At 35.9% G+C, this 18,463-nt stretch overlaps 3 protein-coding genes across 3 annotated transcripts; 2 read left to right on the top strand and 1 right to left on the bottom strand.

Moving 5' to 3' along the window:
* The first annotated feature begins 122 nt into the window (after positions 1 to 122).
* Positions 123 to 5,711, top strand: LOC128187433 (tetraspanin-4-like). The gene is made up of 8 exons (XM_052857878.1): positions 123 to 170; positions 287 to 384; positions 1,481 to 1,672; positions 1,895 to 1,969; positions 2,609 to 2,725; positions 3,061 to 3,195; positions 3,485 to 3,568; positions 3,765 to 5,711. Exons 2-8 carry the CDS (start codon positions 310 to 312, stop codon positions 3,825 to 3,827), a joined length of 741 nt encoding a protein of 246 aa, XP_052713838.1. The 5' UTR covers positions 123 to 170; positions 287 to 309; the 3' UTR covers positions 3,828 to 5,711.
* A 309-nt stretch (positions 5,712 to 6,020) lies between these two features.
* On the bottom strand, positions 6,021 to 7,542 carry LOC128187422 (N66 matrix protein-like). The gene is made up of 2 exons (XM_052857869.1): positions 7,418 to 7,542; positions 6,021 to 7,091 (listed from the first exon to the last, which is right to left on the bottom strand). The coding sequence occupies exons 1-2, from the start codon at positions 7,470 to 7,472 to the stop codon at positions 6,181 to 6,183; spliced, it is 966 nt and encodes a 321-aa protein (XP_052713829.1). The 5' UTR covers positions 7,473 to 7,542; the 3' UTR covers positions 6,021 to 6,180.
* An 8,296-nt stretch (positions 7,543 to 15,838) lies between these two features.
* On the top strand, positions 15,839 to 17,276 carry LOC128187411 (protein trapped in endoderm-1-like). Its single transcript, XM_052857860.1, has one exon. It carries the CDS (start codon positions 16,086 to 16,088, stop codon positions 17,100 to 17,102), a length of 1,017 nt encoding a protein of 338 aa, XP_052713820.1. The 5' UTR covers positions 15,839 to 16,085; the 3' UTR covers positions 17,103 to 17,276.
* The last annotated feature ends 1,187 nt before the right edge of the window (positions 17,277 to 18,463 follow it).

Genomic DNA, 18,463 nt, shown 5'->3' with positions numbered 1-18,463 from the left:
TTGTAACAATAAAACATGATGAAAACAACATAATAAGAACATTGTAAATGTAAAATAATATTTTATTAGTTTTGAGGGTCGCTGAAATTTGTATCCGGAAAAATAATTTCCCTCTATAATCATTTTCTACTGTATAATTCAAAATGGCGAACATATAGCATTTTTGATGGGTATGTAATTTGAATCAAGCCAATAATCGATTTTATGTACAAATATAAGTCTCCGCACTATACAGATAATCAATATAACTTTGAAATTTAACTTCAGGGTTTTTCTTCATTTCCAGTTTTGTAAATTGGTGCTTACAAAATGGGTCGGTCGGAAAAGGGATCAGCTATCTGCACCATCAAATACCTGTTTTTGATATTCAACATTATAATTTGGGTAAGAATAACCAATATAAAGCTGTTGCATTGACACAACTTTACTTTTATTTTATTCCTGAAAAGGTTGAATTTCATATAGGGAAAAAATTGAAAATGTCAAAACAGATTTATTATACCAGAGATATATGTCTTTGAAGAGTCTGATTACACGTCAATCAGTAATATTTCAACATTTAAAGAAATGCTCATGGAAAGTTAGGATTATATCATGTATTAAGATCCAATTCGATTCTATATTTATTAATATGTTTTACGGTGCTACCATTGTGGCGAGCGCAGCAAATATTACACATACCTTGCATCATTGTCAACTTAGTTTTATTTAGGTATCAATGAACGCCAAAGAATTTGATTGAGAGAGAGAGAGAGAGAGCTCTGTTTGTAGGTGTGTAATTTTCCACTTTCAAATTTAATGGTTTGACGATATGCAGTATCTGCATAATTTTTTTAAATGTTTGATTTTTTTCTCTTTATTCTTTTTTATTTAGTTCAAAATGTCCTTTCGTTTATTTCCTCCCAACTCATATACTAATCTGCTTACTGTACATGCATACACAGTTAGCTTAAACTGATTGGATTGATATGACAGTAAAAATTAAAAACAAATCATGTGTCAATGAGGCAAGTATCGCAGTCTATCCTGAAAAAGGTAGTACCGGTACACGCATTATGTACAGATGTTTGATCCACCTCTAATTTTATTGCGGCAATTATAGTATGAGAGCACTGTGATGTCATCCATGACCTTTTTTTGTCTTTGTTTACGTATCTCGACTCAAAACAATGGTATGGAAGCATGTAACAAATCTGTTGGGTCTCGCTAAAGCTTGTGCAGTACTTAAAACATGTCTTCAAACCTCAAAACACTGTAAATAAGGTGTTAAATGTCGGCCATTTTTGGCATAGCATCACGGGTAAAAACATTTGAGAGCATTATGGGACGTAGACAAAAAATTTTGTTTGATGTAATGTAGGTTTAGCTCGTTCTTTTCCCGCGCACACTGGTTCTTAAAGCTCGCTTCGTTTGCCAGCGCACAGTGATGGCGAGCTGCTATTGCTATAATTAAGGTAATTGAAGTGTTTTGTTGATCAAGGTATTGGGGTGTGGAGTGTTTGCTGTTGGAATATGGATGCAGGCTAACAGAGATTCATTCTCCGTCGTTTTACCCAGCCATAGCTTTCTAACTGCTGCATCATTAGTAATAATTGCTGGAGCCATCACTCTTGTCATTGGATTTGTTGGCTGCTGTGGTGCGATTGCTGAAAACAAGTGCATGATGGTTGTGGTAAGTTTCGTTTCATTATGTATTTGTTTCCTTTATCCCAAGTGTCTTCTCTTAACAAAGGATGTTTGCAACTACACTTGTGTAAGGATATGGGTAATATATGAAAGAAATGTTAAGTCCAACCATTTTACTCTTATTTGTATATCGATTGAATGCTTACAATCAGTATCAGACATTCATTGATCTTGCACCCAAGTTAAAAAAGAAACAATTCTTTTTCAGTATTTTATATTCGTACTTGTCATATTTGGATTGGAAGTTGCAGCAACAGCTTTGATATTATCATATCAGAAAGATGTAAGTATAAAATATTTAAATAAGGTACATGTATTTACAGTATATAGTACTTAAGTAAGATAAAACCAAAAGCTTAAATATATTATGGCTGTAAAACTATTTTATGCCAAGATATATGCTGAAATATATACAGTAACGAGTGTATGACCAACATAGTAAACTGATGTTTTATTTTAGTACAGGTAGCCATGAATTTTTTTTTACAACACATGCAGATCTTTACTGTCTCTTAGAATATGAGGTCACAATGATTAAATCGAAGAATTATGTTACATGTGATATCATAGAATTTGTTAAAGAAATGCATAGTAGTATTACTTCTATGATGTTGCAACTATCAATGACTTTGGCTTAAAGGTTAAAGGGAGAGCATCAGTTTTTGATGTTTTTGATCACTAAGTCTCTCTAAACCCACTAAGCCCATCTAGACCACTAAACCCATTATCACTTTTTAGATATTTTACATTACAACTCGGTTGGAAAAAAATTGCTTATACTAAATGTTTTAAAACATCTGAATGCTATGGAAATGTTTCTCCTGGTTTTAATTGACATAAAAAAAAACCCACATACATGTATAGGAAGATATCAAACTGTGACATATAGTGGTGGTGTGCTGACACTTTTTTTTCTCTGTAGATTAAAACAGCAATGAGAGAAGAAATGTTGTACAGTATGGAGTACAGCTCTGATCCAGGCATCCAGTCGGAGAAAAGAGAAGGAATAACTCAGCTGATTGACTCAATCCAGACAGATGTAAGATAGTGAAAACATGTACACAATCCAGAAAAATATAACATAATGAAACTGTACACAATCTAGACAAAGATAAAAAGATAATGAACACATGTACACAGTCCAGACAAATATAAAACAACACATACACGTACATAATTCAGACGAATATTAGATAACTTGGGACAAAAGAATAGCCCCTCTCTTCACATCTGGGGCTAGCATAAACAATGTTGTCCTCAACCCCAATCCACATTTGCATAATATTTGACACTATAAATCCTGTAACAGGTATATAATGTGTTGGCTAGTTTATAATATCTGACTGTGATTACCCTGAGCTTCCTTTGTTACAGCTGCAGTGCTGTGGGGTCAACAACTACACAGACTGGTACGATATCAAGGATCGTGGCCAGCAGGTCCGACCCTCCTGCTGTGTCGACCCCTCCCCTGGCTGTGAGAAGTCTCAGAGCTTCCTGTGGAACACAAAGGTATTTATTTTTTATTTTTTTTGTGGGGGGGGGGGGGTGGGGTAGTGAATTGCTATCTGTATCAATTGTTTTGCCTCGTAATTGATTTGTTTTACAAACCCCATTAGCAAATGAATTGATAGTATTTGTAGAGTAAATTGGTAGTGACTGAGTCAGTTTTTAGAACTAAACATGGTAAAAAATCCTTCATTGTACATTTTTCACCTGTAGGTAAACAGATGTTAATTCTTGTTAATGTTTGAGATTTGAATGCTAATTTTATATTACGTTGCACAATCTTTCCTTTCAGGGTTGTATGGAAGAAATAGAATACCTGTTCTCTAAGAACATGCAGTACATAGGGATTGCAGGTTTATGTGTGGCAGTTATACAGGTAAGTTGTCAATCTTTACCTGTGTTGGAGTTGGGGCACTGTTATTCATTCTGAATTCACTTGGATTAATCTTGGATTCATTTTGCTTAATACCTTATTTAATTGTGTTTGTGATCAATTCTTGAATCATTTTGCAAGCACTCTTGTCTTGTTATATAAGGATTCTCTTATTAGTGTTCCTTTTTCTTTGTATCAGATCTTGATGATGGCAGCTTGTATAATGTTGTTCTGCAACATGAGAGATAAATCTAAATACTGAGACAGATTTTTGACACAAACCAAACTGGTGCAGCAGAAAATGCCAAAGACAGAAGTATTTCAGCTTATATTCCTGTGATACTATCATAGTGTGCTGAATCTTCAGGCGAAAGGTGCCTGTATGACAACATGTAAGCTTTAGAGTGAATTGACTCTGACAGTTCATATACATGTAATACTGTAAATTCCTAATTAAACGCGAGGAGTTATATCCGTTTAAAATTGCGAGAGGCAAATCTTGCTTTAATTTTTCTTACAGATGTAAACTGAATGAAACTATGATAAAAATTTGATGTTTTATATTCTCATGATTTGATGCAAAACAGCTGAATTGTGGAATTAAGTATTTGCAGAAAATAAGGAACTACAGTTATATAGTAGCTAAATTCTACAAACTTAGATTTTGTTGTGACTACTTTGATATTGTAAGTACCCATATTATTTGTCGGTTATTGGTTTTGAATTGATTTTGGGTCTAAGTAAAACAGCATTTAGCTATCATTGATGATAAAAATTGTTCACTACTGTTGTTGAATGTTACATATCTAATCTGGTTATACAATACCCACCAAACCACTCATAGTTTTAATATTTAAAAAAAATTTCCAGTACAATACAATATTATCATTATGATTTTTTAAAAATTACCAGTGTTTGACTGTTATCTTTCATATTGTATATATTTTTTAAATTTTTTTGAAAATAAAAAATGATGACGAAGATTTTATAACATTTTTGTTCAAAGTTAAATGTTACTCTCTTTCTATCAAGCAAAATTTACAAGCGGCAAATGTCTCTCATTGTCCATAACCCTGTACAGAAATAAAAACTTTTTTCCAAGAAACTATGATTTGCTAATGCCCTCAAATTTTCATTTATGGCTCAAACTGCAAGTCTTAGGTTTTGCATATAAAGAAACACTCATTGTCTCAATCTTTTTTTGCCCCCCCCCCCCCCCCTCCCCCCACCCCCCTTCCTCATTCGATATCTACTGGCTAGCTATAGTGGGTGTTAAATTTTATACAGGCCTGTTTGGCTAATTGTTACTTATATACATCTATTGTATATTACCATTTTATGATTTTTGTTTATTCTTATATACATGTCTATAAAGGTCTGTTTTAAATTTGACATTTGAAAACTGATGAACTTGTCTTATATGAAAATAATTATTTACATTTACTGTGTATTATCTGCTTTATTTCTTAGTCAAATAATTTGTATCAAACTAGTTAATGGATTAAGTATATCAAAGCCATTTACCAATCAATAGATATACTTGTATATTCATTGTACTTTTATAAGAATACATGTCCAGTGTACTTTAAGAAAAGAAGCAAACATTTTCCATGTTTATTAAATTGAAATTGAAAAATAATGTACACACATAGACTTTTTCCTTATTAATCAATGGACTCATCAAGCATTGAAAACATGGAACGTTATAAGGCCAAAGATGTAAGTCGTAATTTTCTTATATGGATGAATTGTCTCTTCCTAAATGATCGTGAACTGATTAATCACTTCTCACTGTTAATGAGTAATTTAAAAAGTAAAGATTTGTATGGTATATATATATATTAACAATTAAATTAAAGCCTTAAAATTCTTCTTGAGTTCAAGCAGGATATAAATGTTGTGACAATTACAAAAATCTTACATAACCTGCCTTTGCACATGTATATGTACTAGGTATTTATTCTTGCAATACATGTACGGTACCTACAAGTGGGTATGCAGTACCCACATGGATAAACAAAGAAAGCATTTATCAATGATGTGTTTAATATTTAAGTGTATGATGAATGCATATTCATTAAAATTTACATTCATGTTGTGATTTTACTCGAAGGAGAGTTCAATAAATTTTAATGAAAATCTCAAATTACTTGTTCATTCGATTTATGTTTTTTATATTGTTTTATGTTTTTCTTCTCTTTTCCCCCTTTTTTTATTGGGGGGGGGGGGGGGGGGGGTTGCCTGTTCCCTTTTGATCTTTCGGTGTATACTTATTCTGGTACTGATATTGTTCAAAATTGGACTGTTGAAGGTGAAGGTAGGAATGAAATTTAAGGGCAAAATTTTAAATAAATATTAAAACAATTTTAGACTAGAAATCAAATGTTGAAGAAAGCGAGACTTTGTCACACCATAGAATAAATCGTATTGACGTGCACAAAGAATACACAACGAGTTATAGAGCTTGCAATATATATTTAATAAACATGACTCTGAAAAAAAATCAATTGCACACTTACGACATCTCTAATATATCATCTCTAACACATCAATGCATTACAAAATATGAAAAATATGATATTTAAAAGATTGTAAAATATATTAAATTGTAATAATCAAAATCTGGCACGGTCATTCCAGCTGGATGGGGGTGTGTCCGTTGGCCCACCAGACCGGCTGCCGCCCTGTCGGAAGTCGTTACTGTTGGAGTCGAAGCGGCCTCCGCTGGATCCTCGGTTATCATTCCAGCGGTCACCGGAACCTCCCGAGTTTCCTCTGTTGTTGTCCCAGTTGCCCCCTCCCTGTCTGTCGTTAAAGCGTGACCTACTTCTGTCCGTGGATGCGCCTCTACTGTTGTCCCAACGGTTCCTGTTACGGTCGGTATCCCAGGAAACCCCTCCCCTGGTTCTGTCGAAGGTTATACTACCGCTTCTTGATGTATCGGTATTTCTTCCGCTGCGGTTTGAATCCCACTGACTGTTACGATCTACATTCCTTCCGCGGTTGTTGTTCCAAATTAGACTGTTGTTATCATCCCAGTTACCTCCGCTACTTCCTCGGTTATTATTCCAGTTGCCACCTCTACCACCGCGGTTGTTATCCCAGTTCCCACCGCTACCACCGCGGTTGTTATTAAAGTTGCCACCGCGGTTGTCATCCCAGTTATTTCTGCTACCACCGCGGTTGTTATCCAATCCATCACGGTTGTTGCCAAGGTTATTATCCCAGCTACCACCGCGGTTGTTATCCCATCTTTCGCGATTGTTGCCACGGTTGTTATCCCAGTTACCGCCGCTACCACCGCGGTTTCTATCCCATCGGTTGCGACCGTTATCTCTGTTGTTATCCCTTCCTCCGGTCCTTCCTCTGCTCCTGCCATCTCGTTGGCAGATATCTATGTCACAGGCCGGGCACCTCCTTCCGTTGACGACGGTGTAATCGGTTTGGCGGCACTCTGGTGGAATTAAAACAGATGGACAGCTGAGTTGTGGACATTCGTCCCTAGTCCGCGCTCTCGGCCAGGTCGCTGTAAGCAAGTGAAGTCTATCAATTCTAGATCTTTTACCCAATGCTAATTGCAAGACATGTATTTAAATTCATAAATTTTAGAACTACTTCAAAATATTTTCAAAATATTTTCAAAAATGCATATCAAAAGATTCAAGCGCAATTGAATTTCAGATTTTGCCCTAGATTACATGTAAGTTTTTAAAAAGCCGGACTTCAATGGCAGTATTCTGCTTTTGTCTTTGTGTTTCATCAAAAAAAAATGTTCCAAAGATTGTATTTCTCAGTTAATTAAAGATCGAAATATAACCAAGCAAGAGTTAAAATACGATTGTAAGGTCCTACCTCCGCTAGAAGCTATCCAGCCTAAGAGCAGTAGTACTGGTAGTGCTGGCCTCATGGTGCCGCTTGCCCTTCTCTTGGACTCTGTACAGCCAACCTTCCGCCGCCCTCCTTTATACCCCCTCGTGTCCGACGGGCCATCAGGGAGGAAATTCGCTCTTGGACAAAAATAACTTTATTTTCGGTCTGTTTCCGTATAAACGAGTCTTTAATGCTCCCTCTTTAGTCGTTTGTATGCTGTTTAATGGTTTATATTCTCCATATTTTAGACTGAGGCATCTATCAACCACGTGTTAGTCGTATATACTAATGTTATTTTTGAATGATTGACCAATAAATTGTTAGGAAATAAAAGACTGTTCAAAGCAGGTTGAAGTATAGATTCTGGTTTTTTTTAAACTTCGATATTCCAGTAATTAACTTGCTTCATGATCATGCAGTTTGTAGTACAAAAGCAATTCCCTTACAAATGTTTTCGCAGCTGAAACTTTTGCAAATATTATTCATGTAGAATATGAAACATTTTAAACAAATATTTTAAAAGTCTCCACAGAACAATAATAATGCATATGAACCGTTAATCGCTACGATTTTACGCGAAATATGAGAAAGATCTTTTTCAACTTGTGGTTTACTAGTATCAGTATAAAACTTCTTGTTCATATAAAATTCGGACTTAATCTTAAAAGGAAATGGATCTCTCTCTCTCTCTCTCTCTCTCTCTCTCTCTCTCTCTCTCTCTCTCTCTCTCTCTCTCTCTCTCTCTCTCTCTCTCTCTCATGTCTATACTGGTATGCATCTTAACAAGGATTTCAGATTTATCAAAAAACGTTAAAAGTGTGATGGATTCGTCCTTCGATCTTCTGTCTTCAATAATTTGAGGATTTTAAAATCATCTGCGGTAAAACTATGTGTCACAAATTATTTCATTAATTTGCATTTTCCTTTTATTTTTGAGAATTGCGCATGTATCCCGTGCAGTCGTAAAATTAATGTAAATAAGACATTCATGAATAAACACGGCGCAGGTGTTTGTTATTGGTACACGTAAATATACTTTTTACCGTCGTCTGGAATAAACATTCGCCTTAATTGACTACTAATCATCACAGAGTACTTTACAATGTGCTCGTAGCCAATCAGTATAAAGATACATGTAAACGTTTACGGAAGAATTAAACAGATACATTTTGTGACGCATTTCCTTTCGAACGATGTAATTTAATTTTCTGTCGAACAGCACCCGCGCATGTACGTAATTCATCCTGTGAAATCGATAAGAGGGGCTTTATATGTTTTACCTAATTATTAATTTTATAATAACATCAATTGACTAAATATAATACAGCATTAAAGCTTTTAGGGACCCTTATTTTTCCCGATGTGATATCTGCTATAAAAAGATTTTCATCATGATTTTTACTGAAATTTCATGCATAAATTTGCAGTAGATAATTTTAATTTTCTGTATGAATTGCTATAGTCAGATTCAATTATAATCCCTGTTCCAGAGGCATCCATGCATGATAAAAGAAAATGCAGCAATTCAATTCAGTTGCTAATATGATTAGAAAAAGATCGACGCACATGGTTGAAAATAAACTGCATTTTCTATAAAGAAGGAAATGACTCTTGCCCAGGTTAGAAATACTAAACCAACAATGAGAGTTCTGAAGCCAAATTGTTCGGTAACTACAAATATACTATCAATGCCATAGAAATGTGTTGTTTATGATTATATTCTTGTAATTAATTTGTTTGCTCACGTAGCAAACTAAGTAGAGGCGCAGTAAGGCTTTTTACCACTCCTGATAAAAAAATACACTCGTCCATTATTTACTGAATTGTTCATTCAAAATCCGTAGCTGGTAAAAGGGTACCTGAAGAACTGAATAGTATATTTTATCTTGTAACCATTGATACAGCTAATCCACTAATGAAGGGGACCAGAATCCTAACAATTGTTGTAATTTCGCAATTAAGTTAGCCGTCCGCCAAAGAAAATAATATCGTATGGTCATATCATTTATTTAAATAAATGTAAGGGAAGTCTTGCCCCTACCGATCTTTCCACAAGAGTTGCAGTCAACGTATATCTGTTCCTAAAAGACATTGTTCTGGAAGCGAAGCTGTTCACAACGTCAATATTACGGAGACTAAACACTGGAATCAACCAAATTTGTTCACCTTGTCACAAGTAGGCTTTTCACTGGAATGGTATATAAGTGTAAGGTGAACTTAACGCAGGTTTTTGCGTTTTCATTATATTCTGGTGAATCTATGGGTATTGCATTCGATCGTAGTTTTACCGTGACTTTTTAGCTCACCTGAGCCAAAGGCTCAAGTGAGCTTTTCTGATCACAATTTGGTCGTTGTCGTTGTCGTTAACTTTTCACATTTTCATCTTCTTCCCAAGAACCACTGGGCAGATTTCAACCAAATTTGGCACACAGCACCACTAGGTGAAGGGGATTCAAGTTTGTTCAAATGAAGGGCCACGCCCTCTTTAAAGGGGAGATAATTGAGAATTATTGAAAATTTGTTGGTATTTTTCAAAAATCTTCTTCTCAAAAACTATTTGGCCTGAAAAGCTAAAACTTGTGTGGAGGCATCTTCAGGTAGTGTAGATTCAAGTTTGTTCAAATCATGGTCCCCGGGGGTAGGGAGGGGCCACAAGAAGGGGATCAAGTTTTACATAGGAATCTATAGAGAAAATCTTTGAAAATCTTTAAAAATCTTCTTCTCAAAAACTATTGGGCCAGAAAAGCTCAAATTAAAATGGGAGCATCCACAGGTAGTGTAGATTCAAATTTGTTCAAATCATGGTCCCTGGGGGTAGGTTGGGGCCACAATTGGGGGATCAAGTTTTACATAGGAGTATAAAGAGAAAATCTTTAAAAATCTTCTTCTCAAAAACTATTAGGCCAGGAAAGCTCAAATTTGAGTGGAAGCATCCTCAGATAGTGTAGATTCAAGTTCGTTCAAATCATGGTCCCCGGGGGTAGGGTGGGGCCACACTGGGGGGATCAAGTTTTACATAGGGATATATAGAGAATATCTTTAAAAATCTTCTTCTCAAAAACTATTAGGCCAGGAAAGCTCAAATTTGAGTGGAAGCATCCTCAGATAATGTAGATTCAAGTTCGTTCAAATCATGGTACCCGGGGGTAGGCTGGGGCCACAATAGGGGGATGAATTTTTACATAGGGATATATAGAGAAAATCTTTAAAAATCTTCTTCTCAAAAACTATTAGGCCAGGAAAGCTCAAATTTGAGTGGAAGCATCCTCAGATAGTGTAGATTCAAGTTCGTTCAAATCATGGTCCCCGGGGGTAGGGAGGGGCCACAAGAAGGGGATCAAGTTTTACATAGGAATCTATAGAGAAAATTTTTGAAAATCTTTAAAAATCTTCTTCTCAAAAACTATTGGGCCAGAAAAGCTCAAATTAAAATGGGAGCATCCACAGGTAGTGTAGATTCAAATTTGTTCAAATCATGGTCCCTGGGGGTAGGTTGGGGCCACAATTGGGGGATCAAGTTTTACATAGGAGTATAAAGAGAAAATCTTTAAAAATCTTCTTCTCAAAAACTATTAGGCCAGGAAAGCTCAAATTTGAGTGGAAGCATCCTCAGATAATGTAGATTCAAGTTCGTTCAAATCATGGTACCCGGGGGTAGGCTGGGGCCACAATAGGGGGATGAATTTTTACATAGGGATATATAGAGAAAATCTTTAAAAATCTTCTTCTCAAAAACTATTAGGCCAGGAAAGCTCAAATTTGAGTGGAAGCATCCTCAGATAGTGTAGATTCAAGTTCGTTCAAATCATGGTCCCCGGGGGTAGGGTGGGGCCACAATGGGGGGATCAAGTTTTACATAGGGATATATAGAGAATATCTTTAAAAATCTTCTTCTCAAAAACTATTAGGCCAGGAAAGCTCAAATTTGAGTGGAAGCATCCTCAGATAATGTAGATTCAAGTTCGTTCAAATCATGGTACCCGGGGGTAGGCTGGGGCCACAATAGGGGGATGAATTTTTACATAGGAATATATAGAGAAAATCTTTAAAAATCTTCTTCTCAAAAACTATTAGGCCAGGAAAGCTCAAATTATAATGGAATCATCTTCAGGTAGTGTAGATTCAAGCTCATTCAAATCATGGTCCCCGGGGGTAAGGTGGGGCCAAAATGGGGGATCAAGTTTTACGTAGGAATATAAAGAGAAAATCTTTAAAAATCTTCTTCTCAAAAACTATTAGGCCAGGAAAGCTCAAATTTGAGTGGAAGCATCCTCAGGTAGTGTAGATTCAAGTTTGATCAAATCATAGTCCCTGGGGGTAGGGTGGGGCCAGAATGAGGGGATCAAGTTTTACATAGGAATATATAGAGAAAATCTTCTTCTCAAAAGCTATTAGGCCAGGAAAGCTCAAATTTGAATGGAAGCATTCTCAGGTAGTGTAGATTCAAGTTTGTTCAAATCATGGATCCTGGGGGTAGGGTGGGGCCACGATTGGGGGATCAAGTTTTACATACATGTAGGAATATATACGGTAGAGAAAATCTTTAAAAATCTTCTTCTCAAAAACTATTTGACCAAGAAAGCTCAAATTGGCGGGAAACCATCCTCATATAATGTAGATTCAAGTTTGTTCAAATCATGGTCCCTGGGGGTAGGGCGCGGCCACAATGGGGGATACATTTTTATACATAGAGAAAATTTCTAAAAAATCTTCTCAAAACTATTAGACCAGGAAAACCTAAATCTGAGTGGAAGCATTTCCAAATCGTATAGATTCAATTTCGTTAAAATAATAGTCCAGTGGTATGGTGAGGCCACAGTGGGGGATGAATATTTACATAGGAATATATGGAGAAAATCTTTAAAAATCTTATTTTTAAAGACCATTTGGCCAGAAAAGCTTTAACTTGTGTAGAGGCATCCTCGGGTAGTGTAAATTCAAAATCACAGTCCCTAGTGGTAGGGCGGGGCCGTGATGGCGGTTTGAATTTTTACATAGGAATATATAGAGAAAATCTTTAAAAATATTCTGGGAAAGTTTTTCGGTCAAAACTCAAAACTTAGTGTGAAAGCACAGGTTATGCAGATATAAGTTTGATGAAACCATGATACCCTAGAGAAAAGTGGGGCAACAAAATGGGGGGGGGGGGATATAGAAATAGAGAAAAATCATCTTACAGGTACAACAACAAAAGGGGCTGAGTATTTACCAAAAGAAAGAGGTGGATAAAAATTGGCAGATTTTCAGGGTTTTTTAGCAAGATCTACTGTACTTAGTTGTCAAGATATTTTGATACTGTAATGCTAATTTGATCAGAATTAAGGCAATTGTTGCTCAGGTGAGCGATGTGGCCCCTGGGCCTCTTGTTTTTTTTTTACTTATGAATGTACAATGAAAGTAAGTGTACTCGAAATGAAAGTAAGAGGACTTGGAAAAAATAGTAGATGTAAAGACACTCATAAATAAACCGGCAGCTGTGGTTTAGTTGTTTGCCTTGTTTTGGACAAATAATGCGACAGCGGGGCAATAAAAGGACTCTTTCCGGAAAGCACACCGTGGGGAAATAATTTGCCAGCCATACTGATTATGTCTGTATTCCTGGATAAAGTCGGTATTCAGTAAAGTAGCATGGGGTATAAATTATCTTCTTGCACGTGATCAAATGGCAAGATCCTGATGATCGAGTGTCTAGTGGACCGTATTTGTTGTTGTTGTTTTTGTTTTTTGTTTTTGTTTTGGTTTTGTTTTTTGGTTTTTTTGGTGGGTTTTTTTTTTGGGGGGGGGGGTGTTTTGTTTGGGGTTTTTTTTTTGGTTTTTTTTTGGGGGGGGGGGGAGGTATTGGGGGTATTTATTTTCACTGTTCATGGGTTTTTTTGTGGGTTTTTTTATCAGTAAGAAAAAACTGTCGCTCTAGATAATGTTAACCAAAATAAAAGTTTTATTCGATCCAGAATTAAAAATGTTTCCTTTTTATCTTTCATGAATATGCACAATTAACTGTACCCATAAATCATAAAATTGAACTTCAGAAAATGATACACCTAGAATTGTTTCGTTATAAAAAATGCAATTGAAGTAAACCTATTGAAAATCCAAAGGAACTTAGCACATACCTATGTACATTAAATCAGTGAAAATCAGCATTTAAGATTGATTATGTCTTAAATTACTGCTGTTTATTGAACTATGTTCAAAGCTGTTTTACCAATTTCATAAATAATTTAGACGCTCTTTAAATTACTCTTTTTAAGCAGGAACATTTCTTAAATGGATATGGTTTGCCTTCATTTGCGAAACGAAAAATACTTCCTTGACATTTCTTAGTGTAAATTAAACAATGAAGGGTGAATCGTGGAGTTATTTTGCCTCGGCCATGGTTTTAACTTCGGGGAAATTCTATCATGGTGAATCCCCTATCTATAAGAGGATTCTATCAACGGCCGATATCATCATAATGTTATATTTGCTGCATTTTTTATGACCATCTGTGGATCATATATCAAGTCATGGATTTGTATTATAGCGATGTTTTTATTGACATGTATTAGACAATGATTATTTATTGCTATAGAGTATCCCAAGGGGCTGCACTCTATTGTTATTCTCAATTTACCTCATCATTTTAGCACAAAATATTCTTTAAAAGTGTTTATAATATACCAATATGTATAGTACTCGCATTACTAGAAATTGAAAAACTATATTTATCATAAATATCAGATTGTTATTTAAATAATCCTACTTAAATGCATCGATGGAATCTACTAATTTCAATGTTGAAAGTTGATGAAGACTGTTATCACACATTTTAAAGCCATAATTATGTGTAATGAGGTGTTGAGAATGCATATATTTAGTGTTACAAGCTCAAAATTATGTAAAAATAGAAGAAAAATATTTCACTGATTCATTCGTTCATTGATCACACTTTCTTCTATTCATTTATAATTCCGGATCATGCTTGGCTAGTATTCGTGTTAAACCACGTGATTCTGTATTATTAATGGTGATTTTTTTTATATAATTAAGACATTGTTGTATAAATATTTAGGTTTATGTAAGTGAGAATGGTCAGTGCACAAATGCGACTTCAGTATAAATGGTCTTATAGGGGCATGTTCACGATTTTGGTAAAAAAAAATGTTTTTCCGTTTTAATGTTTACAATGCTTCAGTGAGGCATTTTGAATAGGCTACCAAAATTTACGTGTCATTCGTTGAGTTAAAAGTTGTTTACATTTTGAATGTTAAAGTGTAAATTCCAGTTTTAGACCAACAATAATGTGTTAAACGTTAGAAACTGTTTATTTACGCTTAAAATGAATATGAAGATAGACAAATTACATGAAGTTTGAAAAAAATATTTTACTGGTATATATTGCATGAACTTAAATATGTAAACAAAAACAAGACATGAGCCTTGTTTAAATGATAAAAAATTGTGGACCCTGTATCTGGCTTATAACTCTACGATTTACTCTCAAAATTCATTTGATCATAAGAAAATTAATGAATCCCTAAAGCATTGTAAATAATTAAAACAGAAAAATAAAATTTGACAAAATCGTAACAATACCCCTTCAGCTTAATTAAGAAAAATTGGAGCCACTTTGAATCTTCATTGTATTATAGTAACTAATTAAACTGACAGAATATGCTCAGATGGCGAAATAAGCCGCTCTAGATCTAAATGGCGTCTGTAAAAAGCAGTGACCTTGACCTTTGGCCCCGGATATCTTTGGTGACGCCTTGAGCAATTCCAACAATCACGTGCAATGTCGGCGAAGACTTCTTTGACACGTGTTGCAAACGCCAAAGACGTTAGTCCCCCATTCAGTTAGATATATGATCAGCTGCATCGTCATGTTTAACAACATATAGAGTCATTAAGAAATCACTTTAATTCACCAGATTCTGATTTTCAAGTCCCCCGTGCTTGATCCAATCGACTAGATTTCCTTCGACGTTCCGTGATACGTGGCATGCATGATATGCACTCGTTGGCCACTCAGTTCCAGATGCAGTTAGACTCCCGTCGATATAAAATGTACACTATAACTGTAAGTTAAGATTCATTTTCATATATACTGTGTGTAATACTTCTGTTTTATAGGTCTGCATTTAACTCAAACTAAGAAAAATATCATAAAATTTTACATTTAGGTAAAATGCCATTTAGTGGTTTGAAGGCAAAATACAGATAATGATGACAATAAAATGTATTATCAATAAAAAAAAAGGACAAGAAAACTATAAATTAAAGACGAAGAAAGCATTACGCGATAGACCTGACCTTCCCTTCTCTCTCTCCTTCTCTTCTCTCTCTCTCCCCCCTCTCTCTCTCTCTCAAAATAAATCACGTACAAAACTATGTAGAATTATAAGTAAGCAAGCTCTTAATGGAATAAGGTTATTATTAAAGCCATTACTCTACAACGCGTGTTAAACAACATCCTTTTTAATTTTCTGATGGCTTAATGATTCCGCGGGGATCAATAATCCATACAGGATAATTAAAGGAGGAACTCACTCTGGAATAAAAGGCATAGGTATTCTAACGGCGTTATTGTGAAAAAAGATATGAATCAAGAACCACGTGCACATCATTCTAACCTGGGATCAAAAACAAAACCTACGGACACATATGAGAAATGACTGGCGATTTAAGCGCTAACCATGTACACGGTGCAGGACAAGATTTCCCTTGGAATCGAACCATGCACCAGGTGCTTTCTTCTACCATTGCAATCATTGGGACAATCTTAAACTTGGTGGCCATTTTCGTTCTCTACAAGGAAGGTCTCCACAAACAAAGCCCGTTTAAGTTTGTGCTGAACCTCTTTGTGAGTAACTTTCTGATGTGTTCCGTGTGTCTGCCCATCATTTCGTACTGTGCGTTTTTCCTAGATGCGGACAATATCGGACCGTGTCCATACTATGGGTACATCATCTACAGCATTCTGGGAACGGCAGTGTTAAACATCGTGCTTATCTCCTTCAACCGTTATTTCCTTATCGTCAGGTTCAGCCTATACCACAGGATCTACACCGCTAGGAATATCAGGATCATTCTCGTGGTCGTCTGGACGTTTTATCCCACCCTGTTAGCGTTTCCTCTGACAAACATTTGGGGAACGTTTACCTATGACAATCTGAGGTTCATGTGTAACCCTTTACACTCCAACAGTAGTTTCCGGGTGTTTGTTCTGGTTACCACAGTGATAATCACTGTTCCGACCATATTGTTTTGTTACGTTGAGATTTTGAGAAAAGTGAATTCAAGTTTCCGTCGAGTAGCCAGCGTGCATAGCGGTGTGGTACAAAGGATGCGGAACGACAGGCAGCTGGTTCGAACTATTCTGGTGACCATCATTCTTTTCACGTGCATGAATCTCCCATTTATAATGTTATCCATTCTTGATCCACATATGAACAAAGTTGACCTCTGGATTCATGGTTTTGCCATTTATCTTGGATGGTCAAATTCCATAGTGAACCCTCTTATTTATTCAACATTAAACTACCAGATCAAATCTTCACTTCTGGGTGTCTTTTCGGCCTTATTTAAAAAGAACCCCAATGCGGATTTTCCCAAAGTGATAGCAGAGATAGAAATCAAGGTGATTGCCGTTCCTCGCCGCGCCAGTTCACACGAAACCACTATTTGATATCGTCTGTGCTTTTAAGGAAGATGTCACGTTGGACACCGGTGATACTGGATTACAAGTGCAGTGTATAAAACCTGCTGTCGGGGTATCACTGTGACAATTAAGGACAGAATAGTTTAGGTATGGTTTGTGTACATACCACGGGTGTACACAGAACCCTCAGGTTGAGAGGAAACTTGCAATGCAATATACGATACATGTTCGTATTTTAGATAGTACACAATAAATGAGATCATATCATCTCTGAAGGAATGAAAGATCTTTTACAAAAGGAATTGCTGATAAACATCTGTTTTGAAAACGATACCGTATTTTTAATCGGGCCTTATAGTGGTCAATCTGTCCGCCCGAATATCTTGTCAAGGCCATATCTTCTCTTCCCTTGGCCCAAAGTGCCTTTGGATAAAGGGTGTGCAGTGACCTTGAACCATGTTTATAGGCATAAGGTTAAGGTCATAGCAGATTTATATTGGACATTGTCCGGGGCATATCTTCCCTCTCCTTGGTCCAATCTAGCTCATACTGGTATTTCACTCATATATAGTGCCTATGATCAAAGGGTGTGCAGTGACCTTGAATGAAGTTCGTAGGCCAAGGGACAAGGTCTTAGTGGATAACAAAAAATACTTTTTTTCCTGGCATTTATATACTCTCTTGTTAGTCCAATTTGGCTTATTCTTCACATAGACAGAGCTTTTCGATTAATGGTGTGCATTGACTTTGAACCTAGTCAAAGTGAAGGTTATAATAGCAGATCTCTTTATAATCAGATTAGATCGTAGATTCTTTCCTTTTTGCTTAATCTTGCTCAGATTAAACAAAAATGCATGTAAGGGGTAATGAAATGGAAAACAGTTCTATGCCAGCTGAAAAATATCTAAGTTGTAGGTCAAGGTCAAAGCAAAAGTCTCTGAAATGCTTTTCATCCTCATCTAAGTGGGGCTCTTTGAGATGGTCAGCATCTCAATGTTGTCTAGTTTGAAAAAATGTGTTAGACTGCAGCTCATACCGTTCTCAGAGATGATTTACTCTATTCTTATTTATTTTAACATCGTCATTTTTCCCTATTTAATGACCTTCCTAATGTCTAATTTGTTGAAAAAATATCACCATAGCGCATGTTCTAGGAGAAATGCAAACTCAAGCAGACAGCATGTTTCATCTTTTTAAGAAGATAACATTTAAGACGGAGTCAATCAGCTTGTTTCAAATAATCCCATTAACCACCTTAAGTACCTCAAAACAACAAGTGAAATACTCGGAGTGGAAAGATAATGTCTTTTGCTCCTCAGTCAGAATGTTTGGTAAGAAACACTCCTTTGTATTGACTGACAATCAACGATAAGCCATCCCTTGATCTA

This window comes from Crassostrea angulata, chromosome 1, assembly GCF_025612915.1.
Source record: "Crassostrea angulata isolate pt1a10 chromosome 1, ASM2561291v2, whole genome shotgun sequence".
In the NCBI taxonomy this organism is placed as follows: Eukaryota; Metazoa; Mollusca; class Bivalvia; order Ostreida; family Ostreidae; genus Magallana; species Magallana angulata.
Note: the sequence above shows the minus strand (reverse complement) of the source record. Positions and strands in the feature narration are given on the sequence as shown.

What these genes read in the sequence shown, in the direction of transcription:
- LOC128187411 (XM_052857860.1), top strand. Translation starts at nt 16,086, where the DNA reads ATGACTGGCGATTTAAGCGCTAACCATGTACACGGTGCAGGACAAGAT.
- LOC128187422 (XM_052857869.1), bottom strand. Translation starts at nt 7,472, where the DNA reads ATGAGGCCAGCACTACCAGTACTACTGCTCTTAGGCTGGATAGCTTCT. An exon ending in CTGGATAGCTTCTAGCGGAG is followed by an intron (nt 7,092 to 7,417) that starts GTAGGACCTTAC and finishes ACTTGCTTACAG; the next exon opens with CGACCTGGCCGAGAGCGCGG.
- LOC128187433 (XM_052857878.1), top strand. Translation starts at nt 310, where the DNA reads ATGGGTCGGTCGGAAAAGGGATCAGCTATCTGCACCATCAAATACCTG. An exon ending in ACAAGTGCATGATGGTTGTG is followed by an intron (nt 1,673 to 1,894) that starts GTAAGTTTCGTT and finishes ATTCTTTTTCAG; the next exon opens with TATTTTATATTCGTACTTGT. An exon ending in TATTATCATATCAGAAAGAT is followed by an intron (nt 1,970 to 2,608) that starts GTAAGTATAAAA and finishes TTTTCTCTGTAG; the next exon opens with ATTAAAACAGCAATGAGAGA.